The sequence below is a fragment of the Saccopteryx bilineata genome, chromosome 9, assembly GCF_036850765.1.
Source record: "Saccopteryx bilineata isolate mSacBil1 chromosome 9, mSacBil1_pri_phased_curated, whole genome shotgun sequence".
Classification (NCBI taxonomy): Eukaryota; Metazoa; Chordata; class Mammalia; order Chiroptera; family Emballonuridae; genus Saccopteryx; species Saccopteryx bilineata.
The window spans coordinates 39,452,502-39,469,825 of record NC_089498.1 but is presented as its reverse complement, the minus strand read 5'-3'; the positions used below and the strand labels follow the sequence as shown (position 1 = coordinate 39,469,825).

At 54.9% G+C, this 17,324-nt stretch overlaps 1 protein-coding gene and 1 long non-coding RNA gene across 7 annotated transcripts in view; one reads left to right on the top strand and one right to left on the bottom strand.

The window, feature by feature from the left end:
* The window catches only part of ZFPM1 (zinc finger protein, FOG family member 1), a 79,052-nt gene extending 69,141 nt beyond the window's left edge, over positions 1 to 9,911 (top strand). For 2 of the 4 annotated variants that reach the window (XM_066242283.1, XM_066242286.1), the window contains exons 5-10: positions 676 to 778; positions 2,490 to 2,690; positions 5,539 to 5,772; positions 6,028 to 6,123; positions 6,216 to 6,362; positions 6,497 to 9,911. In XM_066242283.1, the coding sequence (XP_066098380.1) occupies positions 676 to 778; positions 2,490 to 2,690; positions 5,539 to 5,772; positions 6,028 to 6,123; positions 6,216 to 6,362; positions 6,497 to 8,277 (2,562 nt within the window). In that variant the 3' untranslated portion in view covers positions 8,278 to 9,911. The remainder of the gene's footprint in view (positions 1 to 675; positions 779 to 2,489; positions 2,691 to 5,538; positions 5,773 to 6,027; positions 6,124 to 6,215; positions 6,363 to 6,496) is intronic. The other 2 variants (XM_066242284.1, XM_066242287.1) reach the window with 2 other exon arrangements.
* Positions 1 to 17,324, bottom strand: part of LOC136312635 (uncharacterized) — a 57,014-nt gene that overhangs the window by 7,995 nt on the left and 31,695 nt on the right. The window lies entirely within an intron of this gene.

Genomic DNA, 17,324 nt, shown 5'->3' with positions numbered 1-17,324 from the left:
CTGATCCGAGGCTGGGTGGGCAAGGGGCTGGTCTCTCGGAGCCACAGAACAGGGCCAGGTACTGAGCCAGTCTCAATATGAGGACATTGTGCTGCCTGGGGACTTCAGTGAGCTGCTGGGCTCAGGCAAGTGTTGAGTGTCTGCCACGTTCTGGCCGCCCCAAGGTGGTGTAAACATAAGTAGGCCTGCCCTGCCCTGCTGTGCAATGGGGAGGGCGCCCACTCTCTGGGAGGACACGGAAGCCCCTCTCCTCAGGACCTGCCGTCTCCTCAAGACCTATCTTTGCCTTGCCCCACAGAGGCCCTGGAGCCCAAGTGGAAGGACTCTGTGCCTGGTGCAGCCCATGTGCCCGATGGAGTTGATGAACTCAGCACCCAGCAACCTGCTAAGATATGGGGCAGGGCAGTTAAGGAGAAAACACAGGTCTGGGTACAAATGCCCTCTTACACTGGCTGGTTTGACCTTGGATATGTTGCTTAATCTCTCTGGACCTCAGTTTCCAAGCATCTGACCCCTGAAAGGTGTCACCAGCAGAGTATTTGGGCCTGTTCCAGACATCCCACCAGGTGGTCTCTTGAGCTTCTCACCACATGCGCTGTGGGAAACCCCCAACTGGGCTCTTCCCATGCTGTGTCCTTATTAACCTCTCCTTTCTACCCCCTCACCCCCCACCAGAGCCCAGCCCTGACCCTGCTGCTGGAGGATGAGGCCTGCTGGTTGAGGACACTGCCCCAGACCCTGATGGAGGCCGAGGCAAATGTGGAGATCCACAGGAAGGGTTGGTATCTGGCACTTCCCTCTCCGCCTTCCGGAAGGTGGAGGTCCTTTGGCTCTCCCTGGGCTGGCTCTTAAAGGGAAACTGGCCTGCTCTGGGCCAGACCAAGGGACTGGCCACCACATCCCTAGCACCCTGATTAATGCCCATCTGGAGCTGGACAAATGTCTACCCTGGAGGAGGGAGCAGGGTCTCAGGAAGCCAGGACCACTCTCGGGGCCTCTAGGATACTGCAAGGGCAGTGGAGGCACCCAGATGAGACTAGGGGCCCAGCAATGGGTGTCAGCAGGACCAGGGCCTGTGCATTCTGGCCCACTCCTACCTCCCTGCACCTTCTGGAAGGAGGGCGTGGGTATGGAGGAGGGAGAGCAAAATGGGGTCCTTTCCCCCCTCACCTTCTCAATTCAAAGTTTAGGCCACTCAGATGCAGGGGCTTCTGTCATCACAGCCCTGTCTGCCCTGGGTGATCTTATTCTTAAGAAAAGTACTGCAGGGCCTTTCCAGTATGAGGTCCAGGGTGTCAATGTGGTATGGACCTCCCCACCCATTATAGATAGGAAGCTCAGGTCCTATGAGAGGATGTGGAGACAGACAAGAGACAACTTCTATAAACAAGAGCCATTTGCCAAATGGCCTCCCAGGAAGGATATGTACCTACTGACCATAGGAAACCCACCTTGTTCCCCTGCAAGGGGGTGGTCTGCTTTGCTAAAATGTTCTGGGGGGGTGTCACCCTCACCACCATGTCCTGAGCACACAGCACATTCAGCTGAACATCCCAATGGAAGCAAAGCTCCATCCTGAGGGTGGCTCTGGTTTCCAGACAGCCAAAGGCCTTTGGAGACAGGCAGCAGCCCTGTGACCAGCTCCTCAGCCTGGCCCCTACCCACCTGGGAGCTGTCAGGGCCTGCCAGGGATGCAGAATGTGTGCTGGCTCAGCATCTGCAGACCTGGGCTTTCCATGCTGCTCTGCTGTCAACCCCATGCCCAGTGCTTCACCCTCTGCACCTCAATTTCCCCATTCACAGTGGGGAAAGAACCCTGGCCCCACACCCCCACAAGGGATACTTGAGGGACCAGAAAGCAGCTGGAGGACTGGGTACTGGCAGCAACTAGTCAACCATGAGATTACACACCCAGCCAGGACAAGGGCCAGTTAGCGCTGTCTGGCCCACCCTTCCTCCTGGCCTGGTCAGCAGAGCTCCAGCCACCTGTGTTTGCCCAGACAGGACAGGAGTCCTTGCAGCTAGAGAAGTGGCCTTGTACTGGACACCAGGGGTAAATGGCTGAGCAGCCCACCAGGGTCCTGTTGGCTAAGGCTGCCCCCTGCAGGCCAACTTGGGAACAGTGCTCCAGCAGTGTTGAATGGCACTCAAGCCAGCCCTCTCCTGGAAAACAGGGCAGCATTACTGGCCACCCTTGGCTCCTTCCTACTCCATGGGCTCATGGTAAGGAAGCCCAAGGCTTGGATAGGCCTGGGGGACCATCCAGTTTCCCCACGGAGGCAGAACAACTTGTAGAAACCAACCACCCACAACTGTGAACCAGGCATGGCCACTCCCTAAGTGTAGCCTTGGCTCCATCATCCACCCCGAGCTTCAAAACTCTGGTCTCTAAGATGAGGCGCTCAGGATATGAGAGGAGTCTTGGCAGAGCTGCTGTGATGGGCCTGGGGCTGCTGGCCCTCCCATCATATGTGCCCTTACCCCTGCAGATGGAGCCCTCTGGTGCAGGCTCACCAAGCCTGTGCCAACAGGTGGACTGCTGAGTGTGTTCCTTGTAGCCGAGCCCCACAGCCCCCCTGTGAAGAAGGAGCCACCAGAGCCCGAGTGCCTGGCCCCCTCACACACTGATATCCAGCTCCTGCCCCAGCAAGCTGGTATGGCATCCATCCTCGCCACAGCAGTCATCAACAGTGAGTACCACCCTCGTACCAGGTGCATGACAGGGCTAGCACAGTTCCCAGGCGCCGGGCTGCAGGGGCTGCTCAGGAGCTCAAGATCTACAGAGATCCGTGATACTGGGATCTGAGCAGAGCAGGAGGTATGCTGCAGTAGACATGCATGAGGAGCTTGAAAGTAGGGTACCAGGAGGGAAATTGGGGCTTCAGGCTGCAGGCAGCATGAGAGCAACATGGTTGGCTCACAGGGAGTAATGGGGCAACCCCGACAGGGAGGCAGGACAGCAGCACATGCCTAGCTCTGGCATGGGCAGCAGGGTCCCTAGGGCCCAGGCCTTGCACATAGGCGTACGGCCTATGCCTTCCCCTTGGGAGCAGAGCAGGTTTCTGTTTCTCAGCCTCTGCTGACGTGGCTTGCCCTTGGCCTTGCCCACTAACACTGGTACTGCCCCCCCCCCACACACACACATTCTCAGCACACACTAAGCCTCAGAGTTGCTGAGAATTAAATTGGATTCATTCATTCCACAAATACTTGTTTAGTATCACACTGAACATCACCTTGGAAGTCCCAGAGTCACCGAGGTGGGTGCTAGCCCACCTTCAGAGGCAACGATGTAACAGAGGTGGCCTTATTTGGAAGTAGTGGCAGCAGCCACAGGCAAGGGTATATCCCATGAGGGAAAGCTGTAGCGAGGTCAGACAGTGGTGGGGCTACTTTAACTGGGGTGCCTTGGAAAGCTGCTCAGACCAGAGAACAGTCAGGTTCGGGTCTGCACACTAGGAAAGAGCACCTGAGTGGTCATCTACCGAGGCCCAGGAGATGGGCACTGTGGCTAGAGCCTGGCAGTGCAGCAAGTGTGCAAAGGGCAAATCTCTTAGGGTGGTTCCAGGCAAGAACTGGCTTTCACTTCAGAACAATGAGGCCCCACTAGAGGCTTTAAGTAGCAAAGGGTGTGATCCAATTTAGTTTTTAAATCGCCCTGGCTGCTAGATGGCAACGGTAGGGTTGCAAAATTTAAGTGACCTTTTTGAGCAACTCAAAGGTAATGATGGCTTGATGCAAGTGGATGTAGCTAAGACAAGAGCCAGATGGGACATTGGAGCCCACAGGGACCAGGAAGCTGTGGTTGGGCCAGCTAAGGAGGCAGCAGCAAGCAAGAGGCCACGAGCTTTGGTGTGGCTGTGTAGGTGGATGTCAGTCAGGTCTGTTGCTGGCAGGGGAGTCAGTGAGGAGAGCCCTTTTGAACATCCTGATTCCAGACAGCTGGAGAACGTATGCTGGGGCTCAGGGCACAGGCAGAGTTCCATAAGCTCCCTGGGGAGCTCTGGAGCAGGATGAGACCCCCAGGAAAAGACGGGACCTGTGGACACTAGAGTGGGGGAGAGGGAGGTCTGCTGTGTCCCAGTTTAATTCTTGAGACTCCACCACTCTAAGCCTCAATTTTCTCACCTGTGAAATGGGGATAACAGTAATATCAGCCTTGAGGTATTTGTACAGTTTACCTGGCTACACCCACCCAGGACATGACCTGTGGTCAGCCCTGGGTCACTGTGGCCAGGGCTTAAATGGGCCTCCAAGGCTCTGGCCCCAGCCAGCAGCCAGCAGCCAAGTCCCCAGCACTGACCTTGCAAACATAAAAACAAACCCACGGATATCCTCAGGTCCCCATCTCAGCTCAAGGCCTCAGCTGAGAGAGAACAGAGCCGCCTTGAACCCCCAAATGAAAAGGAACTTGAAAAACAGAAAAAACATAGTAGGAAGGGAACAGCGCCCAAAAAAACTGTAGGTATGGGGCATGAGGGTGGCCACCTCACCCAGACAGGTACTTAAATTCCATGAGAGGTGGGAAGAGCGGGAAACCTGGCTGACTCCTGGGTGGAGGAGGAGCACCTGAGCAATTACTACAGACCCAGAACAAACACTGGAAAAGCCAGGCTGGAAACCTGCAGAAGCAGAAACCAGATGATAACCCAGGGGCCCTCGTTCCACCCCTAAGTCAAGAGGCAGCTGGCCACAGAGCAGGGGCAGAGACAAACAGAACATTCCTTTAAATTCTGCCATAAAGACACACTGAGAACCAAAGAAGTGGTGAAGCATCCATCAGAGAAATCCTCACCTGCTGGCAAAAGCAGCTCTGCAATTCCAACTCCTATAAACTGAAAAATTAGAGGCATGTTATTTGGGGTAAATTTGGTGGATTCAGCAATGTGACCATTCAGTCAGTAACTGATGTGGAACCATCAACTTTCACAGGGGATGATGGGGGAACAGGAAGGGCTTCTCTTCCTTGCAGCTATTGGCCTCACCTCCTGCCCACTCCCATCCCAGAAGCCACCAGAACCATGTTCAATTCTCATCCTTGTACCTGAATGCTTGGGGACTCGTGCACCTGGCCACTCACACACCTGTTGATGCACATGCACCTGTGTTTCATCCTCCACAAGCACCAGGGTCTACACCATCCCTCACAGCCCCTTTGCCAGCACATGTGCACCTGCACACACTTGCCCACCTTCTTCACCTATACATGGTCATCTCTGCCAAAAAACTGACACAAACATGTCCTAGACCCATTTCACTCCTGTGGTTGTCCACTAGCCTGTTCATGCTCCTCCCATGAACACCTCATGAGGCCAAAGCATCCTGTTAATCCATAGAGAGGGCACCCCAGGTTGTAAAAGGACAGATGAGAAAGAACAGCAGTGATGGGAAGTGAAAAGCCAGGTCACAAACCTCACCGCTCAAAGCAGGAGGATGCTGGAGGAAGCCAAGGCTGAGCCCTCACTTTGCAGAGTTCACTTCCTCACCCTGGGTTGCAGGAGGCCCCCATTTCCAGAACCCCACCTCTTACCCCCACAGAAGATGTCTTCCCCTGCAAGGACTGTGGCATTTGGTACCGCAGCGAGCGGAACCTGCAAGCGCACCTCCTGTACTACTGCGCCAGCCGCCAGAGTGCCAGCTCTCCTGCCACAGCTGCTGTTGACGAGAAGCCCAAGGAGCCGTACCCCAACGAGCGTGTCTGCCCCTTCCCCCAGTGCCGTAAAAGCTGCCCCAGTGCCAGCTCCCTGGAGATCCACATGCGCAGCCACAGTGGTGAGGCTCCATGCCCCCCCAGGACCCCCGCCTGCTTGATAGCGTGTGCGTGCCCACTGCGCCCAGGCAACAGACGCGCCTGTGGGGTCCTCCCACCATCCCACACAGCCTTCCACAGCTCCCAGGGCACGAAGCCCATCTGTGGCTGTCTAGATGGTCAGCTCGGGGCTGGGCCCGGGCCGGGGTCCTGGGAGGCTTGAAGAGCCCTCCACGCATGGCCCAAGTCACGGCTCCTCACTGGGCCCTGTGTTCCAGGCGAGCGCCCCTTCGTGTGTCTCATCTGCCTGTCGGCCTTCACCACCAAGGCCAACTGCGAGCGGCACCTCAAGGTGCACACAGACACACTGAGCGGTAAGTAGGATGAGAAGGGGGCAGAGGGCAGGCCAGGGGGTGTCTGTGGAACCCATCAGCTGCAGGGCCCTGACACCACAGCCCATCTGCAGGTGTCTGCCACAGCTGTGGCTTTATCTCCACCACAAGGGACATCCTCTACAGCCATCTGGTGACCAACCACATGGTCTGCCAGCCAGGCTCCAAGGCTGAGATCTACTCGCCAGGGGCTGGGCACCCCTCCACCAAGCTCCCTCCAGGTGAGTCCCAGGGGACCCCTCTGAGGGCTGGGGTGGGTGCTGATCCATGAAATAGCCACGTGGTCAATTCAGCCTTGGCCCTCCACTACCTCAGCCCAGCCCACCTCTCCCTTCCCGCCCTGCCCCCTCCTCAGGTCTGGCCCAGGCAGGTCCTGCTCCAGCCCTGAAGTATGGCCCTTGGGATCTCCCTGCAGACAGTCTGGGCAGCTTCCAGCAGCACACGGCCCTGCACGGCCCTCTGGCCTCCTCTGACCTGGGCCTGGGCTCCACCCCATCATCAAGACTGGACAGAAAAGCCCTGGCCGAGGCCACCAATGGAGAGGCCAGAACGGCCCCCCAAAACGGGGGCAGCAGCGAGCCCCCAGTGCCGCCCAAGAACATCAAGGTGGAGGCGACGGAGGAGCCCGATTTGGAGCCAGGGCCCACAGCCCCTTCGTCGCGGACGCCCTCACCGCCTAGCCCCGCACTCGCCAGGGTCAAGGCAGAGCTGCCCAGCCCCACGCCAGGCTCCAGCCCGGGCCCAGGCGCGCTCTTCCTGCCACAGTTCCCCGCCGCGCCCCCGGCCTCAGAGATCCTGGCCAAGATGTCCGAGCTGGTGCACAGCCGGCTGCAGGTGGGAGTGGGCGCGGGGGCTCCGACTAACCTACTCGCGGGGGCCCCTAAGGGCGCTACATGCTTTGAGTGCGACATCACCTTCAACAACGTCAGCAACTTCTACGTGCACAAGCGCCTCTACTGCTCCGGCCGTCGCGCGCCGGACGACGCGCCCCCAACCCGCAGGCCCAAGGCGCCTCTCACCCCTGCACGCGCGCCCCCTGCCCCAGCGCCCGCAGAACCCGACGCTCCGAGCTCGTCTCCAGGCCTCGGGGCGCGCGAGGGCCAGGCGGCGGGCGCAACCACGCCCGAGGCGGAGACGGGCGGCCGGGGCAGTGAGGGCAGCCCGAGCCCGGGCAGCGGGGCGGACGAGGACGACGACCCCCGCCGGACGCTGTGTGAGGCCTGCAACATTCGCTTCAGCCGCCACGAGACCTACACAGTGCACAAACGCTACTACTGCGCCTCGCGCCACGACCCCCCGCCGCGCCGGCTGGCGCCTGCCGCTAACCCAGGGACCCCTGGCATCCCCGCGCCTGCACCTCCACCCGTGCGCACGCGCAGGCGCCGCAAGCTCTACGAGCTGCAGGCGGCCAGTCCCGCCCCAACCGCGCCAGTCCCCGCCCCGTCCGCGCAGGGCCACGCTCCCGAGCCTTCTGCTTCGCCGTCGCCGCGGCCCGGAAGCGGAAGCGGGTCGGACCCGTCAGAGGGCCCCATCGATCTGAGCAAAAAGCCGAGGCGCCAGGCCTCTGCCACTCTGCCTGGCCCCACGACTGTGCTACCGACCCTGGCCGACTACCACGAATGCACGGCCTGTCGCGTAAGCTTCCACAGCCTCGAGGCGTACCTAGCGCACAAGAAGTTCTCCTGCCCTGCCGCACCGCGTCGCCCGCGCGCCCCCGAGGATCCCGCCGTCGTTTGCCCCTACTGCCCCCCGAACGGCCTGGTTCGTGGGGACCTCGTCGAGCACTTGCGCCAGGCGCACGGCCTGCTGCTGGGCAAACCCCTGGCTGGCCCCGGCCCCAGCGCAGAGGCCCGGACGCCCTCGCCCACCGCCCCTCGCGATGGTCTTAACGGCCAGGAGCCATCCACCGGCCCCCCTGACAGCAGTCCCCGGCCTGGCCCGCCCCCTGCCCCACCAACACCTCCTTCCCACTTGGACAAGGGCGTCCAGACCCCGAGCAAGGGGACGCAGCCCCCCCTGCCCAACGGCAATCACAGGTACTGCCGCCTGTGCAACATCAAGTTCAGCAGCCTGTCCACCTTCATCGCCCACAAGAAGTATTACTGTTCCTCGCACGCCGCCGAGCACGTGAAGTGACCAGCAGCCACACTACAGAGGGAGACCGCTTCACACACCCCGCTGCTCTCCAGGAGCCAGGCCTGCCTGCCTGCCTGCGCTTATGGAGATGGAATCACCCCCAGCCCCTCGGCTGCTGGTGGCTCTGGCTCCTGGGAAACACACCACGCCCAGGCCTCAGCAGAGGGGGCTGCAGGTGGCAACATCCACCTGGACCCTTGGCACTTAATAAAGAAGTTCAGTTTGATGAATAGAGTGATGGAGCAGCCTAGTTCTCTCAGCAAAGGGCCCTGCTGGGTGGGGGCGCACACAGGCCTACATCTTGGGCGCTCTGTGCACCAAGCACCTAGAGGCCCACTACCACCACCTCCAGCGTATACAACAGACCACTGGAGTCTGGAGTAACCAGACCCCCTGCCAGAGTCACACAGTTAGTGGCCATAAGAGCTGAACTGAGCCCCAGGTCAGTCTGACGCCAGCATACACACTGAGAACTGCTGCCCTGCCAGCTGGTCTGTACCCACTTGGGGCATAGGAAGAACAGGCACTTCCCTTCTAGGCCCACTATTGCCACCCCAGCCCCACCCCCCAGAATCCAACTAGAAGTCTGGTTTGGCCACCAGATACCAAAAGAAAGGGCTAATCCTACCCATGAGTCTTCCTATCCTGCTTGGTCATGGGACCTGGTTGTCACCCACCCAGTCACAGGCCACCAAGGTTGCAGGGATGGGAGCATCTTGGGGAGATGAAGCCCTATTCTTACCAAGCCTGGTGGGAGTGAAGGAGCAGTCAACAGGCACCAAGGAAGAGTTGAACAGGAGAGGGTACCAAGATCCACAGTGACCCCTGGGACCAGGGGGACCAAATCCCGAACTGGGTTTAGCATGGTACCTGTGATGGCTGCAGTGGAGGTGAGGGACAGGAGCACCCCACCCCCAGCCTGCTCTATGGGAGCTGTGGGGGTTGTTGCAGCGGCTGGACTGGACAATGCTAGGCCACGCCCAAGCAAAAAGTCTAGCCATGGTCTTAACTTTTGGCAACTGGTTAACTGTGGGTACCTTCTAGCCTTGTGTCCCTGCTAGAAAAGGAACCATCAGTCTTTTCCAACTTTGAAGTAGCAAACACTTTCACTCAGCAGCTTGCAGTGGATAAACGTGAACTCTGACCTTTCTCTGCTTTTTGAAAGGTGCTTCCTGCCACCCACCCAGACTCACCAGGCTCAAGGTAAATTTCCCTCCCACCCAGCCTCACAAGCTAACAAGCCTGTATTTGGACAAGAGCAGTCTCCATGGCATCATTCACAGGCAAGAACCAAACACACACACACCCCTTCTGCTTGCTCTGAGTTAATCCTGAGTACCAGGGTTGCTTGGCCAAGGCCCCCGGATAGTCAGGGTCCCCACACTCTCAGGGGGCCTGGGCTCCAGGAAAGGGTTGGGGGAGTGTCCCATGGGAGCCAAGCTGCCTTTCTTGTAGATGCCTGTCCTCCAAAAGACCAACCTGGCCTCTGCCCTCCTGTGGTGGCATGGGGGAGGTGCACCGACCCTCAGCCCTCCTTATTTGCATTGCTCTGAATTAATTTGCATGGAGAGTTCAGGAAGCTGTGCCTCTAAGCCAGACCACCAAATGAAGACAGATACTCTGGCAGCAACACATACTGTTCTTAAGAAATTAAACATAACAAAGTTAATTTTACTGTGTGTATGTTTAAAAATAAATTTTTTAAAAAGATGCTGGGGAACACCAGGAATATGGCTTATGAGCAACAGATGCTCAAAGGGGGAAACAACACAGACTCGCAGGAGGGGGGAGAGCAGCATCCAGCATCTTCACCCACCTCAAGAGCCACATCCCCATCCCTACACAGTGACGCTGAACAGGAGGGCAGATGTGAATGGAAGACTGTGCCATACAGAAAATAGCCTCAGTTTTCACACCTGTAAAGGTGAGCGAGGATGTGCTCAGTGGTCCTGCAGCCTCTTCTGAGAGCTCAGCTCAGCAGGCAGAGCTGACCCTGACCCTTGCCCGAGGCCTGAACTACTGTCACCAAGGAAGGCCTGGGCCCTGCACAGGGCTGAGTATCTTATAGCACCAGCCCACAGTCCAGAACCCATCCCCACCTCCTCCCTCCTCAGATTCCAGGTTTCCCACACCCTACAGACTCCACCAGTGAACCAGGCCTCCTCCTCAACTCCCACCCTCTACAGCAGAAACGGCCATCCACCCCTATGGCTAGAGTCCCAGCTACAGTCCAAGCCCCCTTCACACCTCTCTTTGGGAAACTTGATTCTCCTGACTCCCAGCCACCAACCACTCCCCCACCTCCTAGCCTGCTGCTTCTCTAAATGAGTTCATGGCTCACCCAGCCCTCCTCTTGAAGCTCTCACTGCACTCTGCCGTGGTGGGCACACGGATTCTCGAGCCCCTAAATCTCTCTCTAGTCCAGCCACACTCTTGTGAACGCCACACCAACTGGCCTGGATATCGCCCTAATGTCCGTTAAGGGCCCCAAATGTTCAAGACTGCACACCTCCCACCCATGTCTTCTTTCTGCAAAAGTTGCCGTCCACCCTGACAGAGTACCAACCTCGCCCACCACATTTCACTGTCAAAGCAAACCGCCTCACCCACTACTATCTGCATCTTCACCCGAGTTCTCCCCCAACTGGCATTTTCAAACCTATCAGTGAGTCGGTCTGCTTGTCCCTACCTCTCAAGGTCTACTGCCGCTTCTCTTGTGCCCCCAGCCACACCTGAGCCAGTGGACTGGCCACCACTGCTCTTCTCCCAGCCTCAGTCAGGCCTGCTCAGGTCTTCAGGGGTTCCTGTCACACAGAGGTGGCCGCTGGGCCCTGGTTACCGTACCACACCCTGTAGTCCTGTTCACCCTGCTCCTGTCAGTATTTATCACAGTCTCTCCCCGCAGGGCCTAACTCTAGAAATCACTGCAGATGGACATCCCTGGCACCAGGGGTCAGCAGCAACTCATCTATGTGGGCCAGCAGGCACGGTGCTGGGAGCCTGCCTGCCCTATTATGCTCCAGGCTGGCCAAGCCTCAAAGCCTTTTGTTTCCTGAGGAGACAGGAAACTTGTGGGAGGGAGCAAGGAAGGATGGAAGGTGGCTCATCACTGTGAGGAACAGTCCTCTCAGAGTTTGGAAATGAGTCTGTCCCCACTGAAAGGGAGATGACCAGCCAGTGCGGCCGGGGCCTGAGAATCTGCATTTAATCAGCTCCCAGCAGATTCTTCTTCAACAACTGAGAAATATCTGCACAACAGGAACACGGACTCTCTTAGCATCTTTCTTATTAGCTTAGCAGGTACAGATACAGCCCTGTTGAGGGCCCTAGGACTGACCCAGGATTTGAGACATCTTCTTTCTTCTAACTTGCTCTCCCTCAGGGAGCCCTTAGGGAAGCGGATTGAGTCTGGCTTTCAGGTTCAGATACACGTATTCATTTTCCAAATCAGACAAAGACGTTCTCTGAAAACATGAGGGAGTTCAGATTGTAACTCAATCTCTAGGGCTGTTCCTCAAGGCAGCCAGCAAATGGGTTTCCACCCATGGATGGTGGAAAGTATGGCTGGCTTCTTCTCATGGCCCCCACTTCCTGCCCCGAGCCTGGATCTCTGGGAGGCCCATTCCTCTGCCTGACCAGCCAGTCTGCCTGGGCCCTGCTGGGTCTTGCACATGCCTCTGTAGTCACCTCTAGGTTATCTGTCCGTCTCAAAGTCACCTGGTTAACAACCTCAATTCCCCTCTGCCATGTAAGGAAACATTCACACATTCTGGGGTTTAGGACATGGACAACTTTGGGGCCATTATTCTGCCAATCACATCATCCCTTGAAGCTTTTTATATCCTTGCTACCTGTGTTTGAATCCACAGTTTGTACCTTCTTGCACTTGCATTTCCCCCTCAGCGTTAGGGAAAGTGGTCTAAGCTCACCTTCCAGACCTTTGAGATGTAAATAAACAGGGTGTAACCAGAGCTCCACCCAACCCTCATTCAACTCAACTCCCGGTAAGATCAAAAGTAGCAGCCCTGCAGAGGCTGAGCAGATGGAGGGGGGCTGATGAGCAGAGAGCATCCCCAAGATATTCTGTGCTTGAACCCAGAGCCTGGCTGGAGGCTTAGAGCTGTAGCCACACCAAAGCAGTGAGGCCATGGGGCCTCAGCAACCAGCTAGACACCCCAGCTGCCCAGCAGAGGACAGCGTGGAAAGGGAAAGGACACACAAGCACACACTTCTACATGCTTTCATATCAGCAGTTATCTGAGCGTGCTTCAAGGAACCCTAGGGAACCCCAAGACCCTTCAGACGGTCTGCAATTTCCTACTTTGATCCATATTTGCATGAATGGCTCAAAAGCCAAGGTAGATATGACAAGTGGACCTTAGCACAAATAAGGCAGCTGCACCAGATTGTGGCAGTGGCCCCTCTCTGCCCACGCCTCGATTAAAAGTGTCCTTGATGAAGCTGTAAAAAGTATTCATTGTATTAAATCTTCACCGTGAGCACAGTCTTTCGAATACCTTGTGAGGGACTGGAAGTGGGTGCTGGCTGCCTCGAGGAACAGCCCTGGAGATTGAGTTACAATCTGAACTCCCTGATGTTTTCAGGGAACGTCTTTGATTTGGAAAATGAATAATAAAAAGACTATGCCTATTCAGACTTGGGTATTGGGCCAACTTTTCCTAGAAAATAAACAGTCAGCCTGTCCCTTTGAGGAAACAGATGACAGTATTTATTGCTACTGTTAACATTGGAGCTTTTGAGTGCAAATTAGAATTTGGGGAATATGGTATTCATCATTGTCTACACAACAGCTTCTCAATAGTTAAAGACTTCTCTAGTGGGATTGGTGGCAATATTGAATGTAAGGTGTTTTTTTTTTAATGTTATAAGATGAATGTTGTCACTCTAGAAGCTCTGCATGACTCAATGAGCCAATATCTTCCAAATGGCAATGCAGGATGTCACAGAATCATGAATAGGTAAGATTCACTCACCCAGAGAAAAGAGACACTAAAGTACAGGAAACAATGAGAATGACAGCTGAGTTCTCTTCAGAAAATAATGGAGTCCAGAAGACAACAAAATAAAAAATTTAAAGGGCTAAAAGAAAAAATAACACTGTCACCTCAAAATTCTACATTCAGCAAAAATATTCTTTAAGAATAGGAGCAGAGCCTGACCAGGTGGTGGCGCAGTGGATAGAGCGTCGAACTGGGATGCGGAAGGACCCAGGTTCGAGACCCCGAGGTCGCCAGCTTGAGCACGGGCTCATCTGGCTTGAGCAAAGAGCTCACCAGCTTAGACCCAAGGTCGTTGGCTCCAGCAGGGGGTTACTCGGTCTGCTGAAGGCCCGCGGTCAAGGCACATGTGAGAAAGCAATCAATGAACAACTAAGAAGTCGCAATGCGCAACAAGAAACTGATGATTGATGCTTCTCATCTCTCTCCGTTCCTGTCTGTCTGTCCCTGTCTATCTCTGCCTGTGTAAAAAATAAATAAACAAACAAACAACTAAAAAAAAAAAGAATAGGAGCAGAATAGTTATTTTAAGATAAATAAGATTACAAGCAAATATGTCACCAAGTTAAAAGAAGTGTTTCAGTATGAAAGCAAGTGACCCAGTGGGAACTGGGGTCCATAGAAAGAAAGGAAGCAAAGTAACGTAAAAACTATTTCTCTTTCTGGCTTTAAACATTTTAAAAGTCAAATGTCAAAATAAAAGTGACATTGATGTCTTAAGTTTATAATATATATAGAAGTATAATGGTGCATTTAACTGTGTATAAATTATCTCAATGTAAAGAGCAAATAAGCCCACCCTGGCCAGTTGGCTCAGCGGTAGAGCATCAGCTCGGCGTATGGAAGTCCTGGGTTTAATTACTGGCCAGGGCACACAGGAGAAGTGCCCATCTGCTTCTCCACCCTTCCCTCTCTCCTTTCTTTCTATTTCTCTCTTCCCCTCCAGCAGCCAAGGCTCCAATGGAGCAAAGTTGGCCTGGGCACTGAGGATGGCTCCATGGCCTCCACATCAGGCACTATAAAAATGGCTACGGTTGCAAAGGAGCAACGCCCCAGATGGGCAGACCATTGCCCCCTGGTGGTCATACCAGGTGGATCTGGTCAGGTGCATGCGGGAGTCTGTCTCTGCCTCCCCACTTCTCACTTCAGAGAAATGAAAGGGGAAAAAAGCAAATAAACTCGTAGCAGGACACTATAGTGAATGTAGAGAACAAGGCCTACGAGGCCATAGCTTGCTGGAACCCAAAACTCCCCATGGAGGATTTGAGTCCTGCAAGGGTTTCCTGAGTAGTGCTCACATCATGTTTTTGCCTTTCTTTCTGGGCACCTGCCTGTGTCTTGTTTCCCATGGATGCTGACTGCACACTTCCAATGCCTCACTCCTTGGAGCTTCAGAGCAGCCACCACCCATACACCTGCAGAGCAAATGTCACCTGCCCCCTCCCAAGTGCCATTCTCATTTCATAGACAAGAGACTGAGCCTCAAAGAGGTGAAACACGTGCATAAAAGCCACACAGGCACAGTCTTCCAAACGCTGGGACTGCCTGCTCCGCTCCTAAGTTCCTCACCTGGAGGAAAATAAATGCTCTCCCCCAAAGGAACACCAGTGCTATTATGATAAGCAGTGGCCCCTGAGAAAGGATTTGGTTGGTAGCGACCATCAGCCCACTGAGAGCAAAGGAGCACCATGTAACCAGTCAGCAGATCGCTCTGTGAAAGGGAAAATCAAACCATGTTTGGCAAAATTGCCTGAGTCACCGAACTGTGGGAGGCTTAAGGTACTGACAGGCATCTGAGAAAACCGTTGGACACCTGTGCCTGGTCAAGACACAGGAGGGCAGAGGGGCCAAAACACTGGAGGGCAAAGGAGGCGGTGTCCTGGAACACGAATGGCATGCTGGGTACTCTGCTCCCCTGGGTCAGGGGTGGCTGTGGAGGACTGTGCAGGCAGAGGACCTCCAGGGCTGACCCACAGGAGGGCTCTAAAAGGAGGAGCCATCCAACTCTGTATTCTCACGGCCCAATGACAGGGGGTCCGCTGCAGCTCACCAGCTCTGGGGATGCTGGAGGGAGACAAGGCAGGACCAGAGGAAGTCAGTGCGAGGGAAGGGTTCATCCTCTTCCAAACCCCTGTCCATTCAACTCCCTTCCCTCTTGATGAATGTCCTGGGGCTGCTGTACAAATGACCATAGACGTTGGGGGGGATAGGGGGAGGGTGCTTAAAATAACAGAAATGTTCTCTCCCAGTTCTGGAAGCCAGAAGTCAGAAATCAAGGCCTGTGCTCACGCAGGGCCGCCCCCTCTAACACACTAGACTTCTCTGTCCGATGCTGGTAGTAGCTGTCCAAACGTGGCATTCCTTGACTTGTAGAAGCATCACTCCACTCCCTGAGCGTCCCTTCAAGCGGTATTGTTTTCTGTGTCCCTTTCAATGTCTTCCTTTTCTGTTGCTTATCCCTTTTATTGGACTTAGGGCCTACCATAATCAAGGGGGAATCTCATTGTGATCCTTACCCTAGTTACATTTGCAGAGACCCTTATTCTGAATGAGGACATATTCAGAGCTCCAGGTAGACATGGATTTTGGGGGGTGCCATTCAACCCCACACTCCCTATGGCTCACAGGTAGAAGTGGCTCTGCTGCCAAAGAAGCTTCTGGGGTGTCAGGACTGCTACCTTCTTTGCAGATGACAGCCTTCAGTCTGCCCTGACCCCAGCTCATGTCCAGGCTGTAAGCAGGACAGTTACTTGGAGACCCTGCTGCCAACGACCTGCTAGAGAGCCTGCATGCTATACCCAGGCCCAGCTGCACCATCAGGGGCATGGGCACTGGCAGCCCTCACCCCAGAGAACTGGAGGCTTGTGGACACAGCCTTGTTACAGTGATAGAAGCCCCGGAGGAGACCCTAGATTTCCCACTTCACCAGCGGTTTCCAAACTGTGCTCCCAGGACCTGTGTGGTCTGAACAAGAGAGAGGCAGCTCCAAGTGGCCCACCCCTACATGGACAAGAATGGCTCCATTTCATCCATATCCTACACAGGGCTTAGCACAATTTCACTTAAGGAAAGTATTATAAAGGTGAAAACCAGACCAGGCTTACTTGCTGGCTAATGTCAGGTGCAGAGGGTGATGGTCACTATATCTCATAAGGCCCATTCATAAACTGATGTTATCATGTCGTCCTGGCTGCCCTTTGGCATGAGTCCCATCAAAGCTGATGTGGCCACAAGCAGATGACTGTAGACTCCACTTCCCATACATGAATCTGAGCACCCTGGCTTGAATGCAGCCGTCTCTCCTTAGCAGTGGACTTGGTGTCAGCTGCGCCCCATGCTCAGCGGGTGACTGAATGCCTGTTTCCTTAGCTGGCAAAGCCCTCCATTAAAATTAACCTTGTACCTTGTTGCATCTTCACCTTCCAATTCTGAGACAGAAAAATAGAGAACAATGGAGATGGATAAATAGAAAGAGCCACAGAGAGACAAAGAAATTGAGTGACACAGATAGCAGCAGAGGCAAAGACAACTGGGAGTGATGACAGAGTAGAAGGGAGAGGGAGCATGACTGTCTCCCTGTCACATAGTAAGAGTCTATGACAGCTGATGGTAGCTCTACCTAGCGTCCCATCCCCCAGGGGAAAAGGAGCCCCCACCCACTTGGGGCGCATTGGTGATCTGTCTCCTCCCCCACCCAGCATCCAATGAGCTCTGGGTCTGTCGGCCAGTCTCCCAGGCAGCCTGCTGCCAGTCCTGCACCAGTGATGACTGTCTGTCTCTACAGATTTGCCTCTTCTGGACATTTTATAGAAATGGAATCACACAATTCATGGCCTTTTGTGTCTGGCTTCCCTCACTTAGCATAATGTTTTTAAGATGCATCCAGGCTATAGCATGTGTTGGTGCTTTCTTCCTTTTGATAGCCTAATAATATTCCATTGTATGTATGGACCACATTGTGTTCATTCAATGATAATAGACATTTAGATTGTTTTCACTTTTTAACTATTATGAATAACGCTGCTATGA